Here is a 12778-nt window from a genome sequence, read left to right on the forward strand (position 1 = left end):
ACATTTAAACCCCCTGATTACAGCAGCCACATTTAAACCCCCTGATTACAGCACCCACATTTAAACCCCCTGATTACATCAGCCACATTTAAACCCCCTGATTACAGCACCCACATTTACATCCCTTGATCACAGCACCCACATTTACACTCCCTAATTACAGCACCCACATTTAAACCCCCTGATTACAGCAGCCACATTTAAACCCCCTGATTACAGCACCCACTTTTACACTCCCTGATTACACCACCCACATTTACACTCCCTGATTACAGCACCCACATTTACATTCCCCGATTACAGCGCCCGCATTTACATCCCCTGATTACAGCACCCACATTTACATCCCCTGATTACAGCACCCACTTTTACATTCCCCGATTACAGCACCCACTTTTACATCCCCTGATTACAGCACCCACTTTTACATTCCCCGATTACAGCACCCACATTTACATCCCCTGATGACAGCACCCACTTTTACATCCCCTGATTACAGCACCCACTTTTACACTCCCTGATTACAGCACCCACATTTAAACCCCGATTACAGCACCCACATTTACACTCCCTGATTACAGCACCCACATTTAAACCCCCTGATTACAGCAGCCACATTTAAACCCCCTGATTACAGCACCCACTTTTACATCCTCTGATTACAGCACCCACATTTACATCCCCTGATTACATCACCCACTTTTACATTCCCCGATTACAGCACCCACATTTCCATTCCCCGATTACAGCACCCACATTTACATCCCCTGATTACAGCACCCACTTTTACATTCCCCGATTACAGCACCCACATTTACATCCCCTGATTACAGCACCCACTTTTGCATTCCCCGATTACAGCACACACATTTACATTCCCCGATTACAGCACCCACATTTAAACCCCCTGATTACAGCACCCACTTTTACATCCCCTGATTACAGCACCCATATTTACATCCCCTGATTACATCACCCACTTTTACATCCCCTGATTACAGCACCCACTTTTACATTCCCCGATTACAGCACCCACATGTAAACCCCCTGATCACAGCACCCACATTTACACTCCCTAATTACAGCACCCACATTTAAACTCACTGATTACAGCAGCCACATTTAAACCCCTTGCTTACAGCACCCACTTTTACATCCCCTGATTACAGCACCCACTTTTACACTCCCTGATTACAGCACCCACATTTAAACCCCCTGATTACAGCACCCACATTTAAACCCCCTGATTACAGCACCCACATTTGAACCCCCTGATTACAGCACCCACATTTAAACCCCCTGATTACAGCAGCCACATTTAAACCCCCTGATTACAGCACCCACTTTTACATTCCCCGATTACAGCACCCACATTTACATCCCTGACTAGAGCACCCACATTTACATCCCTGACTAGAGCACCCACATTTAAACCACGATCACAGTACCCACATGTAAACCCCCTGATCACAGCACCCACATTTACACTCCCTGTTTAAAGCACCCACATTTATACCCCCTGATTACAGCACCCACATTTAAATCCCGATTACAGCACCCACATATACACTCCCTGATTACAGCATCCACATTTACATCCCTGACTAGAGCACCCACATTTACATCCCCTGATTACAGCACCCACATTTAAACCACCTGATTACAGCAGCCACATTTAAACCCCCTGATTACAGCACCCACATTTACATCCCCTGATTACAGCACCCACATGTAAACCCCCTGATCACAGCACCCACATTTACACTCCCTAATTACAGCACCCACATTTAAACCCCCTGATTACAGCAGCCACATTTAAACCCCCTGATTACAGCACCCACTTTTACACTCCCTGATTACAGCACCCACATTTAAACCCCCTGATTACAGCACCCACATTTACACTCCCTGATTACAGCACCCACATTTACATTCCCCGATTACAGCGCCCACATTTACATCCCCTGATTACAGCACCCACATTTACATCCCCTGATTACAGCACCCACTTTTACATTCCCTGATTACAGCACCCACTTTTACACTCCCTGATTACAGCACCCACATTTAAACCCCCTGATTCCAGCACCCACATTTACACTCCCTGATTACAGCACCCACATTTAAACCCCCTGATTACAGCAGCCACATTTGAACCCCGATTACAGCACCCACTTTTACATCCCCTGATTACAGCACCCACTTTTACATTCCCCGATTACAGCACCCACATTTACATCCCCCGATGACAGCACCCACTTTTACAGCCCCTGATTACAGCACCCACTTTTACATTCCCCGATTACAGCACCCACATTTACATCCCCCGATGACAGCAGCCACACTTGAACCCCGATTACAGCACCCACTTTTACATCCCCTGATTACAGCACCCACTTTTACATCCCCTGATTACAGCACCCACTTTTACAATCCCCGATTACAGCACCCACATTTACATCCCCCTGATTACAGCACCCACTTTTCCATCCTCTGATTACAGCACCCACATTTACATCCCCCAATTACAGCGCCCACATTTACATCCCCTGATTACAGCACCCACATTTACATTCCCCGATTACAGCACCCACATTTACATTCCCCGATTACAGCACCTACATTTACATCCCCTGATTACAGCACCCACTTTTACATCCCCTGATTACAGCACCCACTTTTACATTCCCCGATTACAGCACCCACATTTACCTTCCCCAATTACAGCGCCCACATTTACATCCCCTGATTACAGCACCCACATTTACATTCCCCGATTACAGCACCCACATTTACATTCCCCGATTACAGCACCTACATTTACATCCCCTGATTACAGCACCCACTTTTACATTCCCAATTACAGCGCCCACATTTACATCCCCTGATTACAGCACCCACTTTTACATCCCCTGATTACAGCACCCACTTTTACATTCCCCGATTACAGCACCCACATTTACCTTCCCCAATTACAGCGCCCACATTTACATCCCCTGATTACAGCACCCACATTTACATTCCCCGATTACAGCACCCACATTTACATTCCCCGATTACAGCACCCACATTTACATTCCCCGATTACAGCACCTACATTTACATTCCCCAATTACAGCACCCACATTTACATCCCCTGATTACAGCACCCACATTTACATCCCCCGAATACAGCACCCATATTACACGCTCCGCCTTGCTGGTCTTCAGGCTACACCCCCGCTCGATTCCAGTTGCTCTGCTCTTCCCTCCTCTGTTCCCAGTGTCACTTCCTGTGAAGGAGCCTTGATGCCGCCGCTTGGACTGTGCAAGGTCCAGGAGGCAGCGGCGGGCTGCAGTGTTGCTCTGCTCCCGGCAAGAGGGCAGCTGTGGCTGGTCGCTTGACACCCAGCGCTTCTCTCCCTCCTGCCCGCTTCATGCTGAGACATGGTGGTCCGGGTTCTGTTCCGTGTCATCATCATGGGCCCACCCGGCTCGGGGAAAGGCACCGTGTCCGAGCGCATCGTCAAGACCTTCGGACTCAAGCATCTGTCCAGCGGGGAACTGCTGCGAGCAAACCTCAGGAGTGGGACAGGTACCAGGAGTAGGGGTTCCCTCTCCACCGGGAGAGGAGGGGGCTTTACCGGGGACGGAGAGAGGAGGGGGCTTTACCGGGGAGGGGATGGGGAGAGGAGGGGGCATTACCGGGGAGGGGATGGGGAGAGGAGGGGGCATTACCGGGGAGGGGGCTTCACTGGGGAGGGGATGGGGAGAGGAGGGGGCTTTACCGGGGAGGGGGCTTTACCGGGGAGGGGATGGGGAGAGGAGGGGGCATTACCGGGGAGGGGGCTTCACTGGGGAGGGGATGGGGAGAGGAGGGGGCTTTACCGGGGAGGGGATGGGGAGAGGAGGGGGCATTACCGGGGAGGGGATGGGGAGAGGAGGGGGCTTTACCGGGGAGGGGACGGGGAGCGGAGGGGGCTTTACCGGGGAGGGGATCGGGAGAGGAGGGGGCTTTACCGGGGAGGGGATGGGGAGAGGAGGGGGCTTTACCGGGGAGGGGTCTTTACCGGGGAGGGGATCGGGCGAGGAGGGGGCTTTACCGGGGAGGGGACGGGGAGAGGAGGGGGCTTTACCGGGAAGGGGATCAGGAGAGGAGGGGGCTTTACCGGGGAGGGGACGGGGAGAGGAGGGGGCTTTACCGGGGAGGGGATCGGGAGAGGAGGGGGCTTTACCGGGGAGGGGATCGGGAGAGGAGGGGGCTCTACCGGGGAGGGGACGGAGAGAGGAGGTGGCTTTACCGGGGAGAAGAGGGGGCTTTACCGGGGAGGGGACGAGGAGAGGAGGGGGCTTTACCGGGGAGGGGACGGAGAGAGGAGGGGGCTTTACCGGGGAGGGGATGGGGAGAGGAGGGGGCTTTACCGGGGAGGGGATGGGGAGAGGAGGGGGCTTTACCGGGGAGGGGATGGGGAGAGGAGGGGGCTTTACTGGGAAGGGGACGGGGGAGAGGAGGGGGCTTTACCAGGGAGGGGAGGGGGAGTGGAGGGGGCTTTACTGGGGAGGGGATGGGATGGGGAGAGGAGGGGGCTTTACTGGGAAGGGAATGGGGAGAGGAGGGGGCTTTACCGGGGAGGAAGAGAGGAGGGGGCTTTACTGGGAAGGGGATGGGGAATGGAGAGGGCTTTACCGGGAAGGGGATGGGGAGAGGAGGGGGCCTTACTGGTGAGGGAATGGGGAGAGGAGGGGGCTTTAGTGGGGATGGGGAGAGGAGGGGGGCTTTACTGGGGAGGGGGAGTGGAGGGGGCTTTACCAGGGTGGGGATGGGGCTTTACAGGGGAGGGGAGTTAAGTCTTCCCTCGTGTGTCGTACAGTATGTGTACATAATCTTGTGGTAAGTTTAGTGGTGTTATCAATGTTTAAAATCTTGATTATAAATGCAAATTGTTGCGATAAAGCACCTTTGAAATAGCAATATGTTCCAAGGCACCTCACAGGTTCGTTCTCAAATAAAATTGACACCAAGTCACATAAGGAGTTACTAGTATAGGTGACTGAAAGCTTCGCCAAGGAGGACCATCTTAAAAGAGGAGAGCGAGGTAGAGAAGCGGAGAGGTTTTGGAATGGAATTCGGGTGCTTCAAACCCAGGCCATGCATTCAACTGCTCTCAGTGGCGCAACGATAAAACTGAGGAATACACCAGAGGCCAGAATTGGAGAAGTGCTGAGATATTGGAGGGTTGTAGGAGGTTACAGAGATAGGGACAAGGCCATGGAGGGATTGAAAACAAGGATAAAAATTTTAAAATTGAGGCGTTTTTGGACCCGGATGCAATGTAGGTCAGCGAGCACAGGGGTGATGGATGGATGAATGGCACTTTGCATATTAGGATACAGACAGCAGAATTTTGGAATTAACTTAAGTATACAGAGGACGGAAGATGGAAAATTGGCCAGGAGAGCATTGGAATAGTCGAGTTCAGAGGTAAGATGGGCATGGATGAGGGTTTCAGCAGCAGGCCATTGTAGTAGATCATTGGTTTATTTGACCAGGCTGATCAAATTGATGCATGTTAAACTGACATTGCTCTGCCAGGAATAAAGAACAAAAAAAGGTGGAAATACACATTGGGTTAATCAGTATCCGTTAAGAAAAAGAAAAGAAAAAACTTCCTAAAACGTTTCACAGCTGCTAATGTACTTTTGAAGTGTCGTCACTGTTATAATATGAGGAAATGCTGCAACTGATTAGTGCACAGCAATGTCCCACAACAGCAATGATTTCAAGATCAGACAATGTGTTTTTTGTAATTTTGGCTGAGGGATAAATGTTGACTAGGAGACCAGGAGAACTTGTGTTCTTCACAATTGTGCCATGGAATCTTTTCTTTCTACCTGAGGCCAGGCAGCACCTCTGACACTGAAGCGTCAGCCAAGCTTGTGTTTTCAAGTGTCAGTGAGTGAGACTTAAATCCACAATTTGCTGTCTCGGAGGCAAGAATACTACCACTGAGTCAAGAATGGCACAACCTGATGCTTCAGGTGAGTACCCTTCATCAGAACTAAAGGATAAGCAGGCATTGCCCAAGTGACAATTATTTATGTGTGAGCCTTTACGCCTTGTGTCATTAAGCTATTTGACTATGGAACAGATGTGATACAAGATGCTGTAATCATCTAACACTACACTTGCATTTCCAATGGAGGTTGCTGGACCGCAGTCAGGAGCATGAATCCTGGTAAACCTGCCCATTTTCTGCTTTCCACCTTCCATAACAAAGTGGATGGAATCAAGTTCTAGAAGGAGACCAATTGCATTCCACCTGGCCTAGTTGTGACTGCAGACCCACAGCAATGTGGTTAACTCTTAACTGCCCTCTGAAATGCCTGACGAGCCTCTCAGTTGTATTCAAGTTGCAGCTCACTATCACTTTTTCAGAGGCAATTAGGAATGGGCAATAAATGCTGGCCTTGGCAGCGGCACCCACATCCCATGAATAAATAAACAAAAACTGTTCCGACACGTCACGTCTCAAATTACTCATACACTATATTCCAGAATGTTACTTTCTGAAAGAAATCTATCTCTTTTGTATTTGAATCAATGCTAACTGCTTCCACCCACTTCCTAACTTTATTTGGTCTTTAAGATGTGAGTGTGTGAATGCAGGGCAGTAGGGTGGGGGGTGGAAAGAGGTCATATGGGACAGGGGTGAAAGGTCATAGGCAAACCTGGCTGTTAACATAAGAACATAAGAAATAGGACTAGGAGTAGACCATACGGCCCCTCGAGTCTGCTCCGCCATTTAGTACGATTGTCCAAGTGGCTGATCCTTGGCCTCAACTCCACTTTACTGCCTGCTCCCCTTATCCCTCATTCCTTGAGGCCAAAAATCTGCTCATTCATCTGTAAATATATTCAATGATGGAGCATCCACAACCCTCTGGGGTAGAGAATTCCAAAGATTCATAACCCTTTGAGTGAAGAAATTTCTCCTCACCTCAGTCCTAAATGATTGGCCCCTTATCCTGAGACTGTGCCCCCGTGTTCTAGATTCCCCAGTCAGGGGAAACAACCTCTCTATCTACCCTGTCAATTTGCACATTGCAAGGTCTCACACACAGCAATGAAATAAATTAGACAATTTTGTTCTGGCTGTTGGTTGAGGGATAAGTATTGATCAGGTGAACTCACCTGCTCTTCAAATAGTGTCTTGGGATTTTCTACATCCACTTGAGAGGGCAATGAGGGCCTCAGTTTAACATTTCATCCAAAAGCTGGTACCTCTGACAGTGCAGCACTCCCTCAGTACTACAGTGAAGTATCAGCCTAGATTCTGTTTTGCTGAAGTCCCTGGAGTCGGACTTGAACCCACAACGTGGCTCAATATCTTTTTTTAAACTTTAAACAAATAAGTGCATGTCAGAGAGATGGAAGATGATGGAGCTGGTATCCATGCCATGTTAAATTGCAGCTAAATTATAAACTTGGTACAGAAAGTTTTATTTCATCTGGTTAACACTGCAGTCTGTACAAATTAATTAATTTACATGAACTAAGGTCTAACACCAACCACCGTGCTGCAGCTGTGCAGTACCTCAAGTACTTTTAATATTTTGCTGAGTCATGTAAGAATTTTGTTTAATTTCTAATCATTTTAACACTTTGTTTTACACCAAAATGCATACTATTCTTCAAAACAAACCCATTCAAACACTTTGTGACTGAAGTGTCTGATTCTGAAATTAACCTTGTGTGGTTAATAATTGTTTTGCTTTGTTGGACAAATTGATCTAAGACATTTACTACCTACATTATTGTGTGTCAATTAAGATTGCCTGGCCTGCATGAGTAAGATGGGTGTTGTCAGTGCTGTCTGCTTCTCTCTCCCCACCTCAGAATGGAGTGTAAATCTTCATTTCTGGGTATTAAAGTTTCAGTATTGCATGGATATCAATAATGTTCAATTTTGTCTTTGCCACTGACTTTTAAAAGCTCCTTGGATACTGAATTCTCACAATATGTGTGTTGCATCAAGGAGATATGATGGTAAAAAAAAAAGTGACATTAAACTGAGACCCAGGAAATTACTGTTAAATAGTTTCCTTGTGTTTTGAGGGGGGGGGGGGGGGGGTGGAGTGAAATCGTGTTAATAGCACACAGTAAATTTCCTTTGTATATCACATCACTAATCCGTCTTGTGAAAAGTCAGAACTGATGTAAGTTCTGTGGTTATGCGTACTATTTGATTGCTTTTGTGTATGTTTTCTAAAGAAAATTTGTTTTTCAGCGAAGTGCTCGGAAAGCATCTGTTTTCCACTTTATGGAATTAATTTTGAAAAACCAGTTTATTAATCAAAAGCAAAATACTGTGGTTGCTGGAAATCTGAACTTAAAACAGAAAATGTGGAAACACTTAGGCCAGGCAGCATCCACAGAGAGAGAAGCAGTTAATATGTTAGGTTGATGACCTTCGTCAGAACTGGAAGAGATGAACAACTTTTAAACAAGTACAGAGCCAGTAAAGAAAGGGGAGGAAAAGAATAAAACGGAAGCTGTGATAGGTTGGAGAGCAGGAGTGATTAAATTCCAAAACTGATGGTGCCTTCACAGTGATCAAGTTACCTTTACTACCTGGTTTAGGTAGCAATGGAAAGGCCTTGGGTGTTTTATTACTTGCTTATCATCAAAGGTTGATGGTTGTAGTGCTGGATAAGAAAAGTACCTGAACGTGCAAAAAGTGGGCCCAAAAAAGAATTGGCTGTGAGCAGCATGGGAACATTGATCATTGGCTTGATGTTGATGGGATGTGAGGTTGTGCTATTGCTGTAGACTTCTGCTCTCCTTTGGCCAAGAGGGTAATTGTGGAGCTTGGGTTGAAATCAAATTTTAAAAAGGGGGATGTTATTGATATCTAAGCATTAGATTTATTAGCCAGTCACAACAAGTAGGACAGAAATGAATGCCAAACAACACATGACTATATTAAACATGGCATTCTTTTGTGTTAATCTTGTCAATAGTATGGACTATGACTTTGTAAAGCATGCTATTATTGCAGTTTATGATTTAAAAATTGAAGTATACAGGATGAAATTTAAGAAAGGATCTGGACAGCATTATAGAGAAAGGATTATCCAACTCTGAAGACATGGCACAAAAGCAGAAGCATAACATACCATATCAGCCTTGGCTCAGTGGAATCACTCTTGCCTCACACTCAGAAGGTTGTGGGTTGAAGCCCTACTCCAGAGATTTCAGCACATAATCTAGGTTAGTGCTTCAGTGCAGTACTGAGGGAATATGGTGACAGAGGTGGTGTCTTTCTGATGCAATGTTAAACCGAGGCCTAGTCTGTCCTGTCAGGTGGAAGTAAAACCTCACACGATGCTATTACATGAAGAGCAGGGATGTTCACCTGATGTCCTGGCCAATAATTATCTCTCTGCTACCATCACTAAAACAGATAATCTGGTCACTTATTTCACTGCTCTTTGTGGGACATGGCTGTGTGCACATTGGCTGCCACATTTCCTGCATCACAGTAGTGACTACACTTCTGAAATACTAAATCGGCTGTGTAGCGCTTTGGAATGTCCTGAGGTCATAAAAGGTGCAATGTATAGGCCAATCCTTTCTGTCTGGGCCAAAGGATAAGTTCCTGGAAATAGTCTCGGATGATTTAAGAAACTGGTTGCTTGATCAGGGATGTAAAGCCCTGGGGCACCCTGCGCCATGCACAGTCCCACAGACATGTTGCTTGGTGAATGATCTGCTCTGGACCAGCTCAGAGTGACAACTGGTTAGTAGTAGAATGGGATGTGTAAGCAATGGATATTTTAAATTTGGCAAGGCAAACCACTGCTCATCTCCAACAATGCGAACCAGAAGGCCCAGTGATCTTGTAAGGTATTTGGGTTGGTGAAATGGGCAGACACGTGGCAAATTTAACACCGAGGTGTGAAGGGATATATTTTGGTAGTGTCACGGTCCTGTGTTTCTTTTCTCTCTCCTTGGAAATATTGCGGTGTGCTTTTTAAGACTAAGATCAGTGCACCTTTAAGAACTCTCCGGAGGCAGTGAGCCAGAGTGCATCCTGGTTGCCAAGCAACAGCCACCGAGAGTGAGAGCGCGAGATTCGATGTTGCAGTTTGCCTTTTGAAAAACTGGTTTGAGCAGAGAGACTGTTCCAGCAATTGAAGGAAGCAGCAGTTTTATTTTCTCTATCTCTCTGAAGAAGATCCAAAAAGCTTCAATCCGAATTAATTCCATAAGAAATAAGCTTTTTTCTTTCACAACAAATTATTGATATCTGCTGTGTTCATCGCTGGAAAAAAAAAGTAGTGTTTAATACTGCAACAGCCGAACTGTTAAACCCCATCTTTGGAAGGATCTTCTGTTTCATCGGACCTTGGAAGACTGCAAGTGAACTTTGACTGTGTTGTGGTTGGAAGACTCCATTTTGTCAGGAACGTAACTTGCAAAGACTTTATTTTTATTTTTTTGGGCAGCTAATTAAAAAACAAACTAATGTTAGTTTGAGTGTATGTATGCGAATGTGGGAGTTAGATTTTTTAAATAAGACGTTATAAGGTCTTTAGATATTGGTTTATCTTGGTGTTTAAGATTTTAGTTTTTTTAAATAAATAGTCAGTTTGTTTATATCTAAAGATACCTGGTTTAGGTCGCTTCATTCGGGGGTTATTCGATTGTTCAATTTGGCTGCCTTTTTCCGAATTGGAAAGCTTAAAAAATGTGCCGCGACCTGTGGAGCGACGAGACTGAATTGACAGTGCATTGCTCCCACCACGATCAGAATCATATGTTTTGATTGGGGGCTTTGTCCTGAGCAGTCGTAAGCTCATCCGCGGTCGAATCGTATTTTAATTAGGGGGCTCGCATCTGGGATCACAATCAGACTAATTTGGAGAGGCTGTGTTTGGAACCATATTAATTGCTCGTCTCTGGGATAACATACAAATTGGGATCTTGCGTCTGGCATCATATTAATTGGAAACTCGATTGTTGGAATCTAAATCTAACACCAATTACAAAGAAATAAAAGGAACCAGGTCTCTTGTATAATAAGGTACAGTCTATACCATAGTAATGGCATTAGTAGTTGCAGCAGAGTTTTTGGGAAAGCAGAATGTTTCCCTCAGTGACTTGATAACTTTAAGAACAAACTAAAAGAATTGGAAGCAAAATTGAAATCAGGTACCAAAAAAGCAGAGATAATTGACATAATAGCCCAACATCTGGAATTAGAAGAAGGCGAAGACGAGAGACAAGAAGGCCATAAGTCAGAGAGTAATACAGTGGCATTGGCTAGAATTCAGTTAGAAATGGAAAAGCTTGAATTGAAAAAAAGAGGAAAGGGAAAAAGAAAAAGCAATATCAATAAGAAAACTTGAACTTCAGAGAGAAAGAGAAGAGAGGGAATTTAGGCTAAAGGAGATGGAACTAAGGCAATGGGGGTAGTCATGAATCCAGGAAAAATCTGGGTCAGGAAGAATCTGAATTTAGCTCAGGACCTGGCGAAAAGCTGTTTAAATCTATTCAAAGTTTGAGGAAAGGGACGTAGAGGCATTTATCATATCTTTTGAAAAAAAACAGCCAAACAGATGATATGGTCGAAAGAAAGTTGGACAGTGCTTATGCAAAGCAGGTTGGTAGGCAGAGCTCATGACATTTATGCCATGCTCCCTGAAGAGGCTTCTGCAGATTATGAGATGGCAAAAAAAAGCTATTCTCACTGTGTATGAGTTAGTCCCAGAAGAATTTACGGAGATTGGTTGGGCAAACATATATAAAATTTGAGAGGGTGAGGCAAATTACTTTTGACCGTTGGATATTAAAGATAGAAACCACATATGAGAACCTTCGGGAGATGGGCTCCTTTGGAATGGAGTTTTTAAACTCCTCTTGCAGTAGTGAGAACTCATGTAGATAACCTGAAAGTTTTGAAAGCTAGGCAAGCAGCAGGAATCGCTGTTGATTTTGAGCTTGTCACCCCCATAAACCAGAGAAGGATAGAAAGTGGGACAGTGAAAGGAAGGCAAGTACCTGGGGACAAGAAGGAACAGTTGGAAATGCCCCAGGATCACTACCTCGGGTCAGAAAGGAAGGTGCTGAGGGTCGAAGTGAGGTTCGCAAGCCAAACTGTTATCATTGCCACATCTTCGTTCAGAATGCTGGAAATTGCAAGGTAAAAGCCATGGGACTTGTTGGGGTATGCAAAGCTAGTGCAGAGGAAAAGACTCTGACTGAGAGTATCCCTGACCAGGCTATAGCTTTAACAACAATTGTAAAACCAGATATTAAAACTAAAAGGAGTGCTGAGGTTAAGAGGAAAATACCCAAAAATTATAATGAATTTTTGTCACATGGAAAAGTAACTCCATATCCTGTACATGAGGCAGGAAAACCTATTTGAGGAGGAAATGGAGACCTGCAGATGAAGACTGGACAGTTGTTGAACAGATAGTGGTACCACCTCAATATCGCCAAGGATTATTAAGGTTAGCACACGGATTCCTTTTGCAGGACACGGGAATTCGGATATCCAAATCATGCATAAACAAACATTACAGGCCAGATCTTACAAAGGATGTGAGACAATTTTGTAGGACATGCCATACGTGTCAAATGGTGGGAAAACCACAATCTACCATAAAACTAGCACCATTAGTTCCCATACCAATGATTGAGGAACCATTTAGCAGGGTATTAGTAGACTGTATAGGATCCTTGCCAAAAACAAAAGTGGGACATCAGTACATACTTACTATTATGGATATG

General features: G+C 45.6%; 1 protein-coding gene across 1 annotated transcript in view; it reads left to right on the forward strand.

Moving 5' to 3' along the window:
- Positions 1-3253: 3253 nt before the first annotated feature.
- Positions 3254-12778, forward strand: part of ak3 (adenylate kinase 3) — a 30384-nt gene continuing 20859 nt past the window's right edge. Inside the window, exon 1 of the mRNA XM_068030462.1 lies at positions 3254-3574. Within this exon, the coding sequence (XP_067886563.1) occupies positions 3427-3574 (148 nt within the window). The 5' untranslated portion in view covers positions 3254-3426. The remainder of the gene's footprint in view (positions 3575-12778) is intronic.

Source organism: Heterodontus francisci, chromosome 4, assembly GCF_036365525.1.
Source record: "Heterodontus francisci isolate sHetFra1 chromosome 4, sHetFra1.hap1, whole genome shotgun sequence".
In the NCBI taxonomy this organism is placed as follows: domain Eukaryota; kingdom Metazoa; phylum Chordata; class Chondrichthyes; order Heterodontiformes; family Heterodontidae; genus Heterodontus; species Heterodontus francisci.